At 42.3% G+C, this 21695-nt stretch overlaps 1 protein-coding gene across 3 annotated transcripts in view; it reads right to left on the bottom strand.

Annotated features, from left to right (window-relative positions):
• The window catches only part of RagA-B (Ras-related GTP binding A/B), a 59707-nt gene that overhangs the window by 21899 nt on the left and 16113 nt on the right, over positions 1 to 21695 (bottom strand). For all 3 annotated transcript variants that reach the window (XM_076187822.1, XM_076187821.1, XM_076187823.1), the window contains exons 2-6: positions 21382 to 21481; positions 15743 to 15809; positions 15308 to 15411; positions 9733 to 9851; positions 2763 to 2858 (exon numbers count right to left, since the gene is read on the bottom strand). In XM_076187822.1, coding sequence (XP_076043937.1) covers positions 2763 to 2858; positions 9733 to 9851; positions 15308 to 15411; positions 15743 to 15809; positions 21382 to 21481 — 486 coding nt within the window. The remainder of the gene's footprint in view (positions 1 to 2762; positions 2859 to 9732; positions 9852 to 15307; positions 15412 to 15742; positions 15810 to 21381; positions 21482 to 21695) is intronic.

The raw sequence follows: 21695 nt of genomic DNA, 5'->3' as shown, positions 1-21695 counted from the left end.
TTTTTCAAACAACACCTCACAAACATAAAAAACAAATGCACACCTAGACTTAACGCACTTAAGTCAATCACTGGAACAACATTTGGACAAAACAAAGAAACTAATATAACAATATACAAACAATGCATACGCTCAGTGATGAATTATGCGAGTCCTGCATGGGCTCCTAATCTCAGTGAGACACACCACAACACCCTTCAAATCATACAAAACAAAGCCCTAAAAACAATTACAGGCTGCACAAATACATCACCTACAGACCATTTACACCATGAAACAAAAGTCCTCAAAGTCAAGGACCACCTCGACATGAGAGGCACACAAACACTTGCTGCAGCCACCACACACACCTCACACCCGCTACACTACATAGCAGAACACCCACACACACCAAGAAACATTAAAACTACACCCAAAGACCTTTATTACACACAGATACTCTCTTCTCTTCCTCCACAACCACCAAATACCAGCCTCCGGAAACATATTCATAATCATATCACTCACCGCTCCATTAACACACTGAAAGACAACACACTGCTGCATGCCAGACCCCCTGATATCCACCCTTCTGAATCCTCTCTCCCACGTAAGGACAGAGTCCACTTGGCCAGACTGCGATGCGGTCACCACCCAGCACTTCTAAGCTACCAGAAGAGGCTGGACGACCGTGTTGTGAACAGCTGCCCAGGATGTAACACTTCACCCCATACCATACAACACATAATGGAAGACTGCATTATACACAATCATGCACGCAAACAACACAACATATCCTCTATAAAGGATTTGTGGGAAAACCCAGTTTCGGCTGTGGCCTTCCTTGGGGAGACGGGACTGCTCGGACAGACAGTCTAGGGAACGACAACAACAACAACAACCAACTCATCCCCATCCCCATCTTTATCCTGGCTGGTAATTTCAATGCCAAATCATCAGCCTGGTATGTCTACAACCATGACATAGACAGAGGTCTTGAATTACAGACACAGCTTGACCCATTAACAATCATGAACAACACTCATATCACCCATTAAGTCCTCTACACCCCTCTTCTCCTGATATTACCTTCTGTTCCCCTGTTTAACCCCAAGCACTTCATGGAAGGTGGTTGGAGCCCTTGGATTTGATCATCTTCTAATCCTCACCACCAAAACATAATGTACCTCAGTTGGCCACAGACACATATACACTTATTACAAAAAACGGACTGGGAAGCTTTAACTGAAGTGGCAGAACAACACAATCACAATACCCGGTTGTTAACATGTACACTCCCCCCTACTCCATGATTCCTCACAGTTCCAAACAACTTTAAGCCTAACTTCAGCCACCTTGCCACCATCCCCAACCTTATCATAGGTGGTGACCCCACAAGTCATCAGCCTGGTATTTCAAAAACACCAACATAGACAGAGGGTTTGATCTGCGGACATAACTTGACACGTTGACAATCATGAACAATACCCATTATCATACACATATCCCCCATCAAGCCATCTACACCCCCTCCACTCCTGACATGACCTTCTGTTATCCCTGTTTAACTCCAACAACCTCTTGAAAATTGGACACATCCCTCGAATCCAACCACCTTCCGATCATTATCACCGCCACAATACAATACACCCCAGTTGGACACATACATACATACATACATATACCAAGGCTTTTTCCCCCTTACAAGGGAGGTAGCCAAAAAACAAAGGCATAAAAACCATTCCCACCCATTCCATCCCCAATACACTCCACTCCCCTCCACCCTCTACCCTCCCTCCTATCTTGGCAACTCCTGGATGAATGGTCATCCCTGCATTTTGTCTACTGCCCTGGTTCAGGAGCAGTGTCACAAGACACAGCACATCCACAGCAAGGCCGCTTCATTAAATCGGCGACCCCACCTCTGTCCCCCCATGCAGAAAAGGAGAAGACGGGGAGAAATTCCTCCAGGCTGCATCAAATTTTTCTCACACATACTACCTCACCCCCCATCCCCCACCCATTCCACCTCATGCATCATAACATCATCCATATACAACCAGAGGTGAATGGAGTGAACTTGAGGGGAAGACTGAGAATAGGATGGATGGATTGGGTGAAGGGGACCTTGGGTAAAAATGGAATGTTTGTTGAACAGGGAGGGGAGAAGGTAGGAGATATGGATAAGAGGGAGAATGGTTGTGAATGAATGAATTTATGTGGCCTGAAGGGATATCTCCTTGTCTTCTCGAGTTATTTGTGAGGGAGTGAGGAGGGAGAGTTGCCATGTAATGAAGCAGAGGGGATAAACCAGCTTTGGCTGTCAGGTTTTACTGTGAAGGTGCTGTGTCTTGCTGCAAAGCTTCTGATCCAGGCAGTGGCAAGAGGGCAGGGAGCCAAGGGATTTTTAAGAGGGAAACTAATGGGTGTTGGATGGGGATGGTTGTAAGCCTTGAATGCTTACCTCCTTTCAAGGGGAAGGAGGTGTTCTGGTATACAGACAGATAATGTACTTGATTGTACTTGAAAATGCTTGATATTTGTTCAGGTACTTAAGAGTTTGTACAAGTACAAAATATTTTAAACTTCTGGCACAAATATGAAAAACTACTCAATTCAAGTACCAAGTACAAGTACTGTACTTGGATCCAACCCTGAATAATATACATAAATAGATAAACAACTAATTAAATAAATGAATAGATAAAAAACATACCTTTCATTTCACAAATACATCTTGTCAATGAAAAAAAATCACTGATTACTACACTTAAATCTCTTACCTTGTACAAGGTTTCATCCCAAATGGAGGTCCTAAAGCATATACAGTCTAGAGGCTTTGACAGCTTCTTTAAGTCTTCCTCTCTTTCTCTGAAAATCTATCAGGGCAATGACAATATTATGATGATGATAATAACTGTTACCTTATGAAGATAATAACAGTTACTTAATGATAATAACTGTTACTTAATGATAATAATATTACATCAAGTTTCAGTGACTGGAAACCAACAGCACTACAGTAGCTGGCAATTGTCCTTGGGACCTCCCAAAGACCTCTCTAATAAGAAATGTTAGATTGTTGTCCAAGTTGTATTGTGTATTTACCTAGTTGCAGTGTACAGGGGTGGGGCTATGCTCATGGGGTCCTGTCTCTTTCTCTCCACATATCAAATTTTGCCTTAAATTTGTTTATGCTGTTAGCATGTTTTATATTTTCATCTACCTTGTTCTATAAGTCTATGCACCTCTGTGGAAAGCTATACTTTCTAACATTCTTTAAACACTTTTGCATTTTCAACTACTTACTACTATCTCGTGTGAGTATTTCTATGTCACTAGCTATAAGAAGTAGCAGGGGAGCAGTCACTATTTACCTAGTTATATTTACCAAGTTGCATAACATGGGAAGGGAGCTATGCTCATAGTGACCTGCCTTTGTATCTTTCAGCATCAAGTTTGTTCTTAAATTTTGGTATAGTATTTGCACACACTGTTGCCTCATCTAATTTATTCCAGATATCCACCACTCTGTGTGGGAAACTATTCTTTTTCAGATCTCTTCTATAACTATAGGGTAGATATAAATGAGTGCATAGAGGGATTAGGGAGAAATGTCAATGTAGTTGTTTTGGGAGACCTAAATGCTAGGGTAGGAAATGAACCAATTGACGGAGTGATTGGAAAGTATGGAGTTTGAGGCAAAAACCGTGGTGGAGAGTTGATGGTGGAGACGTGTCTTGAAAGAGAGTTGATGATAGCAAATACAGCGTGTAAGAAGAAAGTCAAGCATAAATACACATGAGAGAGGATGGTGGATGGAAGGGTGGCAGATAGAGCGTTAACCTCTTCACTCTGGGGCCCATTGCACGTCTAGCAGCATTAGCTGCCCGACGTGCGATGTTGCGTCATAATAATCGCATTATAAAAAATAAAGTCACTGCTCAATCGTTCGTTCTCTTTCACCCATGTATTTTGATAACCATAGAAAACTGATGAAGCCAGTTTAGAGAGAATGAAAATTACATAGGTACGACTACAATAAATATAATCAAGATGGCGACGTCGGCATCATCGAATACCCACTTGCTCCTCATGCCGCCTACATAGGCATCACCATATGAAAGTGGTTAATGGACTACACAGTGGTGACCAGGAGTATGGTAAGAAGAGTTAAGGATGTACATGTTCTAAGGGGAGAGAGTGGGGGAATATCAGAACATTTCCTGGTGGAAGGTAAATTGAGAGTGGAGAATAGGTGGAGAAAGAGGAAAAGGGCATACAGTAGGGAGGTACTTAGAGTGAACTGCTTAAATGAGGAAAAAAAGGAGAATGAGTATAAGAAGAAGTTGAGAGAGGAGTGGGAGAGAGTAAAGGATAGAGTAGAACTAGGAGTGGAGGAGGAATGGGGATGGTTCAAGGAGGGAGTCATAAGGTGTGCAAAGATGGTGTGTGGAACAAGGAGGGCAAGAGGAAATAAAAAGAAGGGTAGTGAGTGGTGGGGTGAGGAAGCAAAGAAGGGTGTAAAGAGAAGAAGAAGGCATTCATAGATTGGCTACAAATTAGGACGAGGGAATCGTATGAGAGGTACAAAGTAAAGAGAAAGGAAGTTAAGTATAAGATAAAGGAAGCAAAGAGGAGAGCAGATGTGAAATGGGGAAAGAGTATGACAGAAAATTTTGAAAGTAATAAAAAGATGTTTTGGAGGGAAGTTAAAAGAGGAAGAGGAGGCGAATCACGTAGAGAAGAAAAGGTAAAAGGTGCATATGGAGAGATGATAATGGAAGAGAAGGCAGTGAGAGGAAGGTGGGCAGAGTATTCTAGGGAGTTGCTAAATGTGAAGGAGGATAGGGAGGAAAAGGTAGTTGCAGAGGGAAGCACTAAGAAAATGAGAGTGATGAGTGAGGAAAATGGAGGAGAAACAGGGATGGATGAAGTGAAAGCAGCTGTTAAGATGATGAGAGCAGGTAAGGCACCTAGGTTGGATGGATGCCATGCAGAATATCTGAAAAAAGGAGGTACACTTATGGTGGACTGGCTGGTGAGGATATTCAATGTTTGTTTAAGAGAGGGTAGAGTGCCAGAGGACTGGAGGAGTACCTGTATAGTTCTTCTTTACAAAGGAAAGGGGGACAAGTGTGAGTGTAGTAGTTACAGAGGGATCAGCTTGTTGAGTGTAGTTGGGAAGGCTTATGGGAGGGTCTTGATTGAGAGGATTAGGAGAGGAACTGAGGGAGTAATTGGTGAGGAACAGTGTGGTTTTAGGACAGGTAGGGGATGTGTAGATCAGATTTTTGTGGTAAGACAGATATGTGAGAAAGCTATAGGAAAAGGTAAGGATGTTTTTTGGGCTTTTATGGATCTGGAAAAGGCTTTCGACAGGGTAGACAGGAAGGGACTGTGGGAGGTACTGCAGATATATGGGATAGGAGGAAAGCTGTTAAGAGCAGTCAAAAGTTTTTATGATAGTAGTAGAGCTTGCGTTAGGATTAGAAATGGAGAGAGTGAATGGTTTGAGGTAAAGGTGGGACTTCGTCAGGGATGTGTTATGTCGCCCTGGCTGTTCAATCTTTACATGGGTGGGGTGGTGCGAGAGGTGAATGCAAGGGTAGTGGGTCAGGAGTTGGAGATGATTAAAGAAAATGGAGAAAAGTGGGAGGTGAGCCAGTTGTTGTTTGCCGACGACACTGCGCTTGTAGCAGGATCAGAGGAGGGATTGAGGAAGTTAGTGACAGAGTTTGAGGTGTGTGAAAGAAGGAAACTGAAGATAAATGTGGGCAAAAGTAAGGTGATGAGATGTACAAAGGGAGAGAGTGACAGTAGGCTGGAAGTGAGCATTAAGGGTGAGAAACTGGAGGAAGTGGATAGTTTCAGATACTTGGGTGCGAATGTGACAGGAAAGGGAGGAGTGGGGGTGGAGGTAGAATGTAGATTGAGAGAAGCGAGTAAATGCCTTGGTGGATTAAAAAGTGTAATGAGAAATAGACATCTGGGAATGGATGCTAAGAGGAGGTTATATGAAGGAGTGATTGTGCCAGCAGCAATGTACGGGGCAGAAACATGGAGCATGAGAGAGGAAGAGAGAAGGAGTTTGAATGTGTTTGAGATGAAATGTCCGAGAAGTATGATAGGGGTTACTAGGCTGGATAGAGTGAGAAATGAGGAGGTGAGGAGGTGAGGAGGAGAACAGGGGTGGAAAAGGAGTTGGGAGATAGGGTTGAAAGAGAATTAGGATGGTTTGGACACATGGAAAGAATGAGTGAAGAAAGATTAGTAAAAGAAGTGTGGAAGGCTGAGGTGGAGGGAGTGAATATGAGGGGGCATCCTAGGATGAGATGGATGGATGGGGTGAAAGGGGCTTTACAAAAGAGAGGAATGTCTGTAGAGGAAGGATGGGAGAGGACAGAAGATAGGGGTGAATGGAGAGGGTTTGTGTATGGATGAGGCTGTGATGCATGAGGGGGAGTGGGTGGGGGATAGGGGGTGAGTTAGTATGTATGAGAAAAAAAATTGACACAGCCCGAAGGGATTTCTCCCCGTCTTCTCCTTTCCTGCATGAGGGGATGGAGAGGGCGGGTCGCCGAATTTATGAAGTGGCCTTGCTGTGGATGTGCTGTGTCTTGCAATACTGCTTCTGACCCAGGGCAGTGGACAGGATGCAGGGATGACCCGTCATCCAGGAGGTGCCAAGATAGGAGGGAGGGAGGAGGGTGGAGGGGAGTGGAATATATGGGAAATGAAATGGGTTGGTGTTATTTCTATGCCTTTTTCTTTTTGGCTACCCCCCGTGTAAGGGGGGAAGGAGCCTTTGGTATAAGTATGTATGTTCTATAACTATCCTTTTTAAGTGAGTTTCTTTTCATGTCCTCTTGTTTTTCTCTTGTCCCACTTTAATAAATCATCTCTAGGACTTCCATCCCTTTCGTAATTCTGTAAATGGTCAGTAGATCTCCTCTTTCTCTTCTTTGTTCCAGGGTTAGTAGTTCCAATTTGGACAATCTTTGTATGTCAATTTGGAGTGTTGGTGCTATCTTTGTTGTTGCTCTTTGTATTCTTTCTAATTTCTTTATATTCTTTTTAGTACTGTATATAGTGTCAGAGCATACTCCAATCCATACTCAGTGTAACTAATATTTTTTCTTTACCATTTCCTCATCCAAATAATCAAATACCACTTCCATTGATCTTAGTAAATTGAAGGTTTCTCCAACTATTTTGTTGATATGCTTGTCTGGTAATATGTCTTTGTTAATAATTACCCCTACTTTTTTAACTTCCTTTGTACCAATTGTACTAGTTTGCAGCTATGTGCAATGAGGTATAAGAAATACAGATTAAATTGACAGAGATCTTGGGCACAGTCAGACTGAGTGTCTGCCATTTAGGGCTACACTTCCTAAAGGAGATGAGAGGGTTGACAGGTTATGAAAATGGGCAGCTCCACCATCCATTTTGCATGACCACTGCAAACAGGTACCTATCATTGTTCCCACAATGTTAGGATACTGGTTACTAACTAAACAGACTCTCAATGGATAAGGACATGTTCTATTCAGAAAGGACAAAAATGTGGTTCTAACAAATTTCTAAATGATAAAGTCATACATGCATACAAATATACACACATACATAGGCATAGCTAGATACTTAAGAGGAAAAGAGGAGAAATAGTAAAAAAAATTCTGAAAGAGATATGAGACGAGGGGCAAGAAATGGAAAAGGAAATAGAGGAAGTGCATAGAATGGAACTATACTCCAAAGAAAAAAAGCAGACCACTAATTATTAAAGGTCTCAAATGATAGCAGAAATACTAACAAGACCAAAAAGATTTTTTCTTTTTTTTTTGGAGAGAGAGAGAGAGAGAGAGAGAGAGAGAGAGAGAGAGAGAGAGAGAGAGAGAGAGAGAGAGAGAGAGAGAGAGAGAGAGAGAGAGAGAGAGAGAAAGTGAGAGTACTGGACCTGAGGCTGAGAGAAAAAAAAAATAAAAAAAAAAAGAGGAAAAAGGAAAAAAATAAAAATAATGTATACCAACACAGATGGCATCATTTCAGGACTAAATGAATTAAACAACTATCTGGTAGAAGAGAATCTGAATATAATGGGAATTGTGGAGACATAATTAAAAGGTCCACTACCACCAAATACTGTGGGACAAGGTTTATATAATCATTGGATAAAAAATAGAGGAGAAACAGGGTGGAGGAGTCATGTTTTTGACTAAGAAAGGCTTAAATGTGACAAACAGAAGGAAATACAATGACATGAAAAGTAGAAAATTTGTAGTGATATATGAGCCCCAAAAAACATATTCTTGGACAGAGTGACCATTCCAAAATGTTGGAAGATACAAAGAATGCATTAAATGAAATAGTGAAAGGCTTCAGATCAGGATGTTCATGCCTGTCTCAACTCCTTGCTCACCATGAACAAATTCTGCAGACACTAGAACATCATAAAAACTCCACTGACCATTGTGCATTGCCAGGATTTTATCCCATCCACCACAACCTGTTGCTGTCAGTTTGTTAGGAAGCAGTGTAACCACAACCCAACCTTTCCTGTAATTCCCAAGTCTTGGGCTTTACGGAGGAGTACACCATAGTCAACCTTGTCAGAGGCTTTTGAAAAAATCCACCACTCACTACCCTTCCTCCCATCCTCCTTGTTCCATACACCATTTTTGCACACCTTGTTATTCCCTCCTTCAAACATCCACATTCCTCCTCCACTCCCACCTCTACTCTATCCTTCACCTCCTTCCACACTTCTCTCAGATTCTTCTTGTACTCCTTTCTCCTTTTCCTTCTCATTTAAACAGTTTACTTTTTAGTAGTTTGTAAATGTTTTCCTTTAAATGGATTGCATTTCCTTTTTCTTATGATAACCTTTATTGGGAAGTGATAAGATGAAAGACCTTGTAAGTCTGGCCATGGTGATTGTTGTGTTGTAGAGGATGTTTAGAGGAGTTGTTTAGGTTGGGGAGTTGTTCAAGTACTTTGTATTTTGTCTAGTTTATTTGTGTGTTAAGCCAGATTGGATAATGTGCATTCTGATCAAGATGAAAGACCTTGTAAGTCTGGCGATGGTGATTGTTGTGTTGAAGAGGATGTTTAGTGGAGTTGTTTAGGTTGGGGAGTTGTTCAAGTATTTTGTATTCTGTCTGGTTTATTTGTGTGTTAAGCCAGATTGGATAATGTGCATTCTGATCATCTGCCAGTATGTGGTTTGTTAATGAGTTCAGTAACTGCTGTTGAGGGATAAAGCCTAAAGGAGTTGATATAGTTGGAGGGATGTACATGTTCACGATAGTGCAAGTTGTTCTCTATACTTGTTTGGATTATGATTATTTCAGTTGTGGTGTCTGTGAGTGTTTGGCTGGTATCTATGTTTTGTTGGAAAAGAGTATGCTATTGTGTACAAATGTCTTGTGTTCTCTTCTCATATTGCTATGCAACCTGTAAATAAAGGTACTGTCATTTGTGGTGTCAGTTTTGTTTGCTGCTGTCCTACCTGCAAGAGGCTACACTGCTGGATTTTCTCAGACAAGAAGTAAATGTCTATAACATGGGGGACCTTGTGCACAAAACAAGTCTGAGGTATCCACAAGCAGACACAATTACCCCTACCCCTCCTAAGGAGTGTGGCCCCTTTCTCATCTCACATTTCTTTCATTCCTTTCTATTCATTATGAGAAAACTGCTCCACATCATTTTTCCAACCTGATTTACAATAATGAAATTATCAATGCTCACCACATCTCGTTGATCATCTTGTATCAGGTCCATTTTGTGTATGAGGCAGAAAACCCTTGCCTCAGGAGAGTTTTGCAAGATTGCCTCCAAACAACTTTGATAATAATGCATATCCTTGTCTGGAAAAGAAGATGTAACTAAATAAACAAAAAGCAGACGTAACTAAACTCTGTTTTACATCATAATATATGTAATAAATAAAATAGTTGTTGCAATTATGTTCTGTAATCTCTGGCTATAAGCCCTGCTGTGGAAGCACTTTCTCAATGCAAGGCCTTTGAATCATGTAGTATGTTGGAAGAGGGGGGGGGGAGACCCTTCATCCACAAGGTGCTAAGATGAGAGGGGCAATGAATGTGTTCTTGATGGGTGCGGCACAGATGTATGGTTTATGCTTTGACTAAGCCACCAGCCCCACCTTGTAAGAGGGGAAAAGACATTTTGATATGTGTGTGTGTGTGTGTGTATGTATAAATATATAAATATATATATATATATATATATATATATATAAACATATATAAATATATATATATATATATATATATATATATATATATATATATATATATATATATATATATTAATCACTCAAACACACACACACACACATATATATATATATATATAAATATATATATATATATATATATATACATATATATATATACACAAAGAGTTTTTATGAGCGTAGTAGAGAGTAGTGGGGTGTATTCAGGGATGGAATGGGTGGGAATGATTTTATGCCTTTTCCTTTTTGGCTACCTCCCTTGTAAGGGGGAAAAAAGCCTTGGTATATGTATGTATGTAGTAGAGCTGTGTTAGGATTAGAAATGGAGAGAGTGAGTGGTTTGAAGTAAAGGTGGGACTCCGTCAGGGATGTGTTATGTCGCCCTAGCTGTTCAATGTATACATGGATGAGGTGGTGTAAGAGGTGAATCCATAGGTAGTGGGTCAGGGATTGGAGATGGTTAAAGAAAATGTAGAAAAGTAGGAGATGAGTCAGTTGTTGTTTGCTGACAACACTGCACTTGTAGTAGGATCAGAGAAAGGATTGAGGAAGTTAGTGACAGAGTTTGGGAAGGTGTGTGAAAGAAGAAAGTTGTCGTTGTTCCCTAGATTGTCTATCCAAGCAGTCCTGTCACCCCAAGGAATGCCACAGCTGAAACAGGGTTTTCCCACAAGTCCTTTATGGGGTGTGTTGTGTTGTTTGTGTGCATGATTGCGTATAATGTAGTCTTCCATGATGAGTTGAATATTATGTGGTGAAGTGTTACATCCTGGGCATTTGTCCACAATGTGGTCATCCAGTCTCTTTTGGTAGCTTAGAAGGGCTGGGTGGTGGCCGCATTGCAGTCTGGCCAGGTGGACTCTGTCCTTTCGTGGGAGAGAGGATTCAGAGGGATGGATATCAGGGGGTCTGGCATACAGCAATGTGTTGTCTTTTAGTGTGTTAACCTCTTCACTCCGGGGCACATCGCACGTCTGGCAGCATTAGCTGCCTGACGTGCGATGTTGCGTCGTAATAATTGCATTATAAAAAATAAAGTCACTGCTCAATCATTCATTCTCTTTCACCCGTGAATTTTGATAACCATAGAAAATATGATGAAGCCAGTTTAGAGAGAATGGAGGTTACGTAGGTATGACTACAATAAATATAATCAAGACGCCAACGTCGGCATCATCACGTACCCACTTCCTCCTCATGACGCCTACGTAGGAGTCACTGTATACATACATATATATACCAAGGCTTTTTCCCCCTTACAAGGGAGGTAGACAAAAAGGGAAAGGCATAAAATCATTTCCACCCACTCCATCCCTGAATACACTCCACACCCCTCCACCCTCCCTCTTATCTGAGCACCTCCTGGATGATGGGTAATCCCTGCACCTTGTCCACTGCCCTGGGTCAGAAGCAGTGTCGCAAGACACAGCACATCCACAGCAAGGCCGCTTCATTAAATCGGTGACCCCCCCTCTCCGTCCCCCCATTGCATAAAAGGAGTGGACGGGGAGAAATCCCTTCAGGCTGCGTCAAATTTTGCTCACACATACTACCTCACCCCCCATCCCCCCGCCCATTCCACCTCATGCATCACAACATCATCCATATACAATCATTCTCCATTCACCCCTGTCTTCTGTCCTCTCCCGTCCTTCCTCAACAGACATTACCCTCTTCCCCAAAGCCCCCTTCACCCCATCCATCCACCTCATCCTAGGACGTTCCCTCATGTTCAATCCCTCTGCATCTGCCTTCCATACCTCCTTTACTAGTCTTTCTTCACTCATTCTTTCCATGTGTCCAAACCATCCTAATACTCTTTCATCAACCCTATCTCCCAGCTCCTTTTCCACCCCCGTTCTCCTCCTCACCTCCTCATTTCTCACTCTATCTAGCCTAGTAACCCCCATCATACTTCTCAGACACCTCATCTCAAACACATTCAAACTCCTTCTCTCTTCTTCTCTCATGTTCCATGTTTCTGCCCCATACAGTGCTGTTGGCACAATCACTCCTTCATACAGTCTCCTCTTAGCATCCATTCCCAAATGTCTATTCCTCATTACACTCTTTAATCCACCAAGGCATTTACTCGCTTCTCTCAATCTACATTCTACCTCCACCTTCACTCCACCTTTTCCTGCCACATTTGCACCCAAGTATCTAAAACTATCCACTTCCTCCAGTCGCTCTCCCTTAATGCTCACTTCCAGTCTACTGCCACTTTCACCCCTTGTACATCTCATCACCTTACTTTTACCCACATTTATCTTTAGCTTTCTTCTATCACATACTCTCCCAAACTCTGCCCAACTTCCTCAATCCCTCCTCCGATCCTGCCACAAGCGCAGTGTCATCCGCTGGCTCACCTCCCACTTTTCTCCATTTTCTTTAACCATCTCCAATCCCTTGCCCACTACCCTTGCATTTACCTCTCGCACCACCCCATCCATGTATAAGTTGAACAGCCAGGGCGACATAACACATCCTTGACGAAGTCCCACCTTTACCTCGAACCACTCACTCTCTCCATTTCCAATCCTGACACAAGCTCTACTACTCTCATAAAAACTCTTGACAGCTCCCAGAAGCTTTCCTCCTATCCCGTATATCTGCATAACCTCCCACAGTGCCTTTCTGTCTACCCTATCATAAGCTTTTTTCCAGATCCATAAAAGCCAAAAAAAAATCCTTCCCCTTTCCTATAGCTTTCTCACATATCTGTCTTACCACAAAGATCTGATCTACACAACCTCTACCTGTCCTAAATCCACACTGTTCCTCACCAATTACTCCTGTTCCTCTCCTAATCCTCTCAATCAAGATCCTCCCATAAGCCTTCCCAACTACACTTAACAAACTAATCCCTCTGAAACTACTACATTCACACTTGTCCCCTTTTCCCTTGTAAAGAAGAACTATACAGGCACTCCTCCAGTCCTCCAGCACTCTACCCTCTCTCCAGCAAACATTAAATAACCTCACCAGCCAGTCCACCATCACTGTACCTCCCTTTTTCAGACATTCTTCATGGCATCCATCCAGACCAGGTGCCTTACCTGCTTTCATCATCTTAACAACTGCCTTCACCTCATCCTTCCTTATTTCTCCTCCATTCTCCTCACTCATCACGCTCATTTTCTTTGCATTTCCCACTGCAGCTATCTTTCCCTCCTTATCCTCCTTCACATTTAGCAACTCCCTGAAATATTCTGCCCATCTTCCCCTTAGTGCCTTCTCTTCCATTATCATCTCTCCATCTGCACCTTTTACCTTTTCTTCTCTACTTGATTCGCCTCCTCTTCCTCTCTTAATTTCTTTCCAAAACATCTTTTTATTACTTTCAAAATTTTCTGTCATACTCTTACCCCATTTCACATCTGCTCTCCTCTTTGCCTCCTTTACCTGTATGGAAGTGGTTAATGGATCAGTGAATGGTGTGATTATGAATATGTTTCCGGAGGTTGGTATTTGGTGGTTTTGGAGGAAGAGAAGAGAGTATTTGTGTGTGATATAGGTATTTGGGTGTTGAAGATAAATGTGGGTGAAAGTAAGGTGATGAGATGTATAAGGGGAGATAGTGGTAGCAGACTGGAAGTGAGTATTAAGGGAGAGAGAAGAAACATAGAACATAAGTGAGGAGGAGTCTGAATGTGTTCGAGATGAAATGCTTATGGTAGGGGTTACTAGGCTGGATAGAGTGAGAAATGAGGAGATGAGGAGGAGAACAGGGGTGGAAAGGGAGTTGGGAGACAGGGTTGATGAAAGAGTATTAGGATGGTTTGGACACATGGAAAGAATGAGTGAAGAAAGATCAGTAAAAGAGGTGTGGAAGGCAGAGGTGGAAGGAGTGAACATGAAGGAGCAACCCAGGATGAGATGGATGGATGGATGGGGTAAAAGAGGCATTGGGAAAGAGGGGAATGTCTGTTGGGGAAGGACAGAAGAGGACAGAAGATAGGGGTGAATGGAGAATAGCTGTGCATGGATGATGTGATGCATGAAAGGGAGTGGGTGGGGGAAGGGAGTATGTGTGAAAAATATATTGACACAGCCCAAAGGAATTTCTTCCTGTCTTCTCCATTTCTGCATGAGGGGACAGAAAGGGGGTGCCAATTTAATGAAGCGGCCTTGCTGTGGATGTGCTGTGTCTATGACACTGCTTCTGACCCAGTGCAGTGGGTGAGATGCAAGGATGACCAGTCATCCAGGAGGAGCCAAAATAAGAGGGAGGGAAGGGGGTGGATGGGAGTGAAGTATATGGGGTCAGAATGGGTGGAAGTGGAAAGCTTTTGCTTTTTTTTTTTGCTTTGCTTTTTTTTTGGCTACCTCCCTTGTAAGGGGGAAAAACCTTTGGTATATGTATGAGAAGTATGATGGGTATTACAAGGATAGATGAAAGTGGGAGGTGGTGAGGTGAGGAGAAAGGGGTGGAAGGGAAACTGGCAAATGGAATAGATGAAAAAAATGCTAAGAAGATTTAGGTATGTGGATGGATTAAATGAGGAGAAACTATTGGAAGGAGTGTGGAGGGCAAATGTGGATAAAGTGAACCTGAGGGATAGATCAAGCATGAGATGGATAGGTGAGGTGAATGGGATTTTGAGTAGAAGGGAAATGTATATTGACCAGAGAAGGGAGAAGGCAAGAGATTGGTGTGAGTGGAGAATAGTTGTGAATCCAATATAAATTGATGCAGCCTGAAGGAATTTCTCCTTGTCTTCTCGTTTTCACATGAGTGAGTGAGAAGGAAGGATCACCCTGTAAATGAAGCTGCTCGCCTTGCTGTGGATATGGTGTCTTGATGCATTACTTCTGACCCAAACAGTTCCTGGGGATATAGATGACCCTTCATCAACAAGGAGCTAAAATAAAAGGGAATTGGATGACAGATGAGAGTGTGGGTTGGTGCAAGCTTTGGCTGGCTAGCTCACTTATAGGAGGGAAGAGGGTTATTAGTATATAGATAGAGACAGCATTAAGCTCTTTAGATATTCTTTATGATAATTTGGTAGTGGAGACAAATGGGTTTTGGTAGCTGTATATCAACCAAATAATACTTACCTAACTCTCTGCTCTCCACATCAAAGACATAGATCAAGACTTCCACATTCCTGAATATGTTGTCACGCTGAGAAGCAAAATAATTCTCCATGAAGGCTTCTTGACTGAAAATTTTGAATATGTAATTCATTTCTGATGAAACTGATCCAAAATAGACATGGTTTTAATTTTCTGAGAAATAAAGCTAATATGATCAACGCTCCTTTCAGAATTACCTTAACAAAATCCCTAACAGCATGTTAACATGCTTTGTTGATTTCCTTCTCATGCTCAGCAATTTCATTCAACTATAGAAAGGTCCTAATGAAGACCTCTAGACATATTTCTTTTTGGGTTCAACCCAGAACTAGAACATTATTTTTTGGCATTAATCATCACTAAATCTAGATCCTATGCCATAACTATGAAGAGGTTCATTTCTTGAGCAGTACTTACCCTCCACAGTCCCAAAGGTTGAGAACTAGGTTTCCTAAGAAGCGCACATGTGAATGTTCAACGTCAACTGCAAAGGCATTCCAACAGTTAGAAGCATGAATTGATGAAAATTTATGAAAGCTGATTCAACATTAGGAAATTTATGAAATCAAGACAATGGAAATGTTCAGAAATTAATAAGTAATCGAATATTCTGCACTTATTTTTTTTTACTTGGCAGTGACCAGCTCTAAAGCATAATGAAACTGTCTTGCAATTATAATAAAAATCCATACCAGCAAAATGTAAGGGTAAATTAAAATAATCTTCACAATCTACCTATGGGAAGTAATCTACCACAGTTGTATTAAATTCCATTGCTGCAAACAAAAGAAAAAAAAATAGGAAAGAAAGAAAAAATAATGGAAAGTTCCAGGAGGGGGAGGGAAAGGAGGGGAGAGAGGGGAGGGAAGGGGAGCAGAGAGGAGGGAGGGGGAGAGAAGGGGAGAAGGGGAGGGAGGGGGAGAGAAGGGGAGGGAAGGTGACAGAAGAGGGAAGGGAAGAGGGAAGGGAGGGGGGAGGGAGCAGGGAGGGAGCAGAGAAGGAACAGGGAAGAAGGGAGAGAGTATTAATATTACATCAGTGGTCACTAGAGTCGGTGATTTTTTATTTATTCTGTATATACTAAAGGAAGTTTATAGTACAATGATCATAAATTTTTAGGATTATAACAATGATTTCAATAAATTCTATGATACGTTGAAAACACTTTTTCCCCCATGTTACCACACCAAGGTGTCAAAGGTGAGATAAGTGGAATGTAGTGGGTAATCATTGTTAGAATCTTAAAAAAATTATACTTATTCAATACACAGCTTCCTTTACTATATAAAGAATATAAGAAAGTAACAATAATAGAAATAATAATAATAAATTTCAAACAGCACATAGATTTGGCAGAATGGCTAATAGTACATCACAACATATGTCACACCATGAATGGATTCCTTTGAACACACAGACTATTGTACTTTTATTCTTAGGTACAGAGGTGTTAAAAGAAAGATTTAAAATAGTACAAAAGAGGGAAAGTGACTGGAAAATGTGATCAGCATTGTACTCCGATTGGGAATCATCCCCTAATAATACAAGAATGTTGTATGGTTCTGGCCCACTGGAGCATCACTAAAATACCACAACCACAAAAAAAAATTCTGCAGTCAATACCAAATATGGGCAGCAAGAGATGGAGAAAGAGAGACAGGGAGAGATAGATGGAGGAAAGAACTGAAGGAGCAAGGGAAGAAGGGATGGAGAGAGGCATGGAGAGAGGTACTGAACAAGAGATGAAGAGAAAGGGAGATGGTGAGGGATAGGAAGAGGGTGACGGTGATAAAGAGAGATGAAGATGGAGAGTGAGAAGAAAAAAGAGGGATATGAAAGGGGGAGAAAGGGAAAGATAAAGAGGGGAGAGAGAAAAAAGGAAGAGGAAAAAGAGAGAGGGAGAGAGATGGAGAGAGAGGGAGGGAGGGAGAGAGAGAGAGAGAGGGGGGGAGGGAGAGAAGGAGGGAGAGAAGGGGGAGAGAGGGAGGGAGAGGAGGAGGAAGAGGGGGAGGAAGAGAAGGCGAGAGAGGAGGGAGAGGAGGAGGGAGAGGAGGGAGAGGTGAAGAGCTAGAGGGACGAAGAGAGAGAGAAAAGGCAATGGAGGGGGAGGATGAGGGAGAGGAAGAGGGAGAGAGGGAGGGGGAGAGAATGAGAGGGTGACAGAGAGTAAAACGAAGAGGGAAGGGGAAGGAAGGGGAAGAAAGATTGAGATGGAGAGAGAAAAGGGGGAAAAGCAGAGAGGCAAAGGGAGAGGGGTAAGAATGAGAGAGAGAGAGAGAGAGAGAGAGAGAGAGAGAGAGAGAGAGAGAGAGAGAGAGAGAGAGAGAGAGAGAGAGAGAGAGAGAGAGAGAGAGGAGAGGAGAGAGAGAGAGAGAGAGGAGAGGAGAGAGAGAGAGAGAGAGAGAGAGAGAGAGAGAGAGAGAGAGAGAGAGAGAGAGAGAGAGAGAGAGAGAGAGAGAGAGAGAGAGAGAGAGAGAGAAGAGAGAGAGAGAGAGAGAGAAGAGAGAGAAGAGAGAGAGAGAGAGAGAGAGAGAGAGAGAGAGAGAGAGAGAGAGAGAGAGAGAGAGAGAGAGAGAGAGAGAGGAAAGGGAGAGGAAAGGGAGAGGAAAGGGAAAGGGAAAGGGAAAGGGAAAGGGAGAGGGAGGAGGAAAGGGAGAGGGAGAGGGAGAGGGAGAGGGAGAGGGAGAGGGAGGATGGGGAAGGGTGGGAAAAGGAAAAGAAAAGGAGAAAGGGAGAGGGAGAGGGAGGATGGGGAAGGGTGGGAAAAGGGAAAGAAAAGGAGAAAGGGAGAGAGAGGAGGACTGAAATAGGGAGAGATAGGAGGAGGGGAGGGAGAGAGAAAGAGGGGAGGGGGAGGGGAGGGAGAGAGAAAGGGGGGGAGGGGCAGAGAGGAAGAGGGAGAGAGGGAGGAGAAAGAAAGGGAGGGGCAGAGAAGAGGGAGAGAGAAGGAGGGAAAGGAGAGGAAGAAGGGAGAAGAAGGAGGTTAAAGAAGGGGAGGGACAGAAGAGAAAGAGAGAGAGAGAGAGAGAGAGAGAGAGAGAGAGAGAGAGAGAGAGAGAGAGAGAGAGAGAGAGAGAGAGAGAGAGAGAGAGAGAATGAGAGAGAGAGAATGAGAGAGAGAATGAGAGAGAGAATGAGAGAGAGAATGAGAGAGAGAGAGAGAGAGAGAGAGAGAGAGAGAGAGAGAGAGAGAGAGAGAGAGAGAGAGAGAGAGAGAGAGAGAGAGAGAGAAAGAGCAAGAGAAAGAGCAAGAGAAAGAGCAAGAGCAAGAGCAAGAGCAAGAGCAAGAGAAAGAGCAAGAGAGAGAAAGAGCAAGAGAGAGAGAGAGAAGGAGAGGGATGGAGAGGAAGGGAGAAAGATGGAGAAGAAAAGGGAGATAGAGGGCGAGGGAGAGGAAGGGGAGGGGGGAGGAAGGTGGAGGGAGAGGAGGGTGGAGGGAGAGGAGGGTGGAGGGAGAGGGAGGGGAGGGAGAAGGAGGGGAGGGAGAGGGAGGGAAGAGAGGGAGGAAGGAGAAGGAAGAAGGAGGAAGAGTGGGAGACAGGAAGTGAGGGAAAGAAGGAAAGAAATGGAGAGGAAGAAGAAAGATAGGAAAAGGAGAGAGAGGAGAAAGAGAAAGGGATGGAAAAGGGGAGGAGGTAAAGAGGGAGGGAGAGGCCGAGAGAAGAAAAAATCTGAAGAGGGAGAGGCTGAGAGAAGAAAAATATGAAGAGGGAGAGGGAGGGAGAGGCTGAGAGAAGAAAAATATGAAGAGGGAGAGGGAGGGTCAAGGAAAGGGAGGAGGGGTCAGGGAGAGAGACAGGGAGAGGCATAGGGAGGAATAGGGAGAGGGATAGCAAGAGTGCAAGAGAAAGGGAGGTAAAGGGAAGGGAAGGGAAAAACTGATGAAAATGGAAAAGAAGTTGAGAGGGATAAGGAAAGGGAAGAAGCAAGAGGGAGCAGGAAAGGATGTGACTGGGAGGGGTAAAGGGGATGATTGGAAGAAGGAAAGGAAGTTAGATAAACGAGGAAAGGAAGTGAGAGAGAAAGAGTGAAAGGGAGATGGATTGGGAGAGGGAGGGGGGAGGGACGGACAGACACGGACACACACACAAACACACACACCAATTTAGATTTAGAAAAGGAAAGTCTTGGTTAATCAACTTGAGTGGGATGGATGGACTACGCATACCTGGACTCGGTTCTGGCACCTATGATGTTCCTATTGTTTATAAATTACATCATGAATGGAATAAACCTTTATACAAACTTGTTTGGAGATGATTGAAAGATCATGGGGGAAATGAAGAATGAGGAGAACTGCATACTGTTACAAGAAGAACTACAAGATTTATGAATGGTGTCAGAAGTGGAAAATGAATTTTAATACAAAGAAATGTAAAACCTTGGAAATGGGCCAGAATAAAAATATATATATATACATATATATATATATATACATATATATATACATATACATATACATTATATATACATATATATATATATATATATATACATATATATACATATATACATATACGCATTCCTAGACTTGCAAAAAGCCTTTGACAAAGTACCACACAGAAAACTACTAAAAAAACTGGAACACATAGGAGGAATACAGGGAAACCTACTAAAATGGATAGAGGACTTTCTGACTGGTAGAAAGATGAGAGTAGTGCTCAGAGAAAAATATTCAGACTGGAAAGAGGTGATCAGTGGAGTACCGCAAGGATCTGTACTGGCACCAATAATGTTTGCTATCTATATGAATGACATGGATGAGGACGTGAACTGCTACATGAGCTTCTTTGCCGATGACGCCAAACTGCTAAGGAAAATAGAAACTGATGAGGACTGTGAAGCACTGCAAGAAGACCTAAATAGGGTATGGAACTGGAGTCAGAAATGGGAAGTGGACTTTAATACTAAGAAGTGTAGCATAATGGAGTTTGGAAAAAGCAAAAACAGAATATCAGGAAAATATACAATTGGAACCAAAGAAGTAAAGAAAGTAGGATCCGAAAAAGATTTGGGAGTAATTATCACGAACGACTTGTCCTATGATATACAGATTAACAAAATTGTCGGGGAGACTTACAACTTGCTAAGATCAATAAAAGTGGCGTTTACATACTTGGACGAAGACATGATGAAAAAAATATTGGTTACATTGATAAGGCCTAGATTAGAGTATGCAGCGACATTGTGGTCCCCCAGTACCAAAAAGAATATAAAGAAAATAGAAAGAATCCAAAGAGCAGCTACAAAAAATGGCACCTGCACTTGCAAACCTATCATACGAAGAGAGATTGGCTAAACTGGAGTTACCGACACTGGAGCAAAGAAGAGAGAGAGGTGACCTATTGACCATCTACAGAATCATGAAAGGCACAGAGGTACTCGATAGTGTGAACTTACTTAACTGGGACAAAAGAAACACAAGAGGACATGGAAAGAAAATAAAAAACATAGCTATAGAAGAGAACTGAAGAAAAACAGTTTTCCTCATAGAGTTTTGGACACTTGGAACAAACTGGACAATGAAATAGTATGCGCAAAAACCATTCATGAGTTTAAAAACAAACTAGACACTGCAAGATACAAAGGCGGGACAACACGAGCATAGCTCCCCTTCCCGCAAAATACAACTAGGTAAATACAACTAGGTAAATACATATATAAAAGAATACAGAACTAGAAATGAATCAATAACAAAGGCAAAGGAAGAAAGGACCAGGGGATCCTAATTGAAAATCACCAGAAAATCATATAAAGAAAATAACAGGAGAGACCTATGATTTACTTAAAAACAATACAAATTGCATTTTACTTCAAAGGACAAAGGACCACAGGAGAGGAGACAGAAAACCACTGGCACATGGAATACTGTAAGTAGCTGCTGTGGTTCCTAAGAATGCCTTCATAAGAACCAGTACTGGAAGATGAGAAGATGAAATGATGAGAAGATATGAAGAAGAACAACACGAACAACAAGAACTAAAAAAAGAAAAAGAAAGGAAAAAGAAGAAAGCAGCAAAAGCAGTAGTAGTTGTGATGGAACAAATTGAACTTACTTGTTGCTCCTAATCTCCTGGTGTCACGGGCAATGTAGTTGGCAAAAATGATGGACCGCATACTTGTTTTGCCTGACCCACTCTTCCCCATTAACAATACCTGTAGTTAAGTAATGGTATTGTTAGGAAACAAATTAAATCACCTTAACCTTAAAAGTTGAGCAAATAAGCAACACAACTCAAACGTATCACTATGCATACAAATCAAGCATATGGGAATCATTTTACTCTACATGAGCTAAAACCCCATGCAATGTTCTTACTACAAAGAGGTGCATACATGCAAGGTCTTCGCTTTGTGCCCAGTTCAAGGT

Source organism: Oratosquilla oratoria, chromosome 7, assembly GCF_046742065.1.
Source record: "Oratosquilla oratoria isolate Oo_2021 chromosome 7, ASM4674206v1, whole genome shotgun sequence".
NCBI classification, from domain to species: domain Eukaryota; kingdom Metazoa; phylum Arthropoda; class Malacostraca; order Stomatopoda; family Squillidae; genus Oratosquilla; species Oratosquilla oratoria.
The sequence above is the reverse complement of the archived record's forward strand: the minus strand, read 5'-3'. Positions and strand labels throughout refer to the sequence as shown.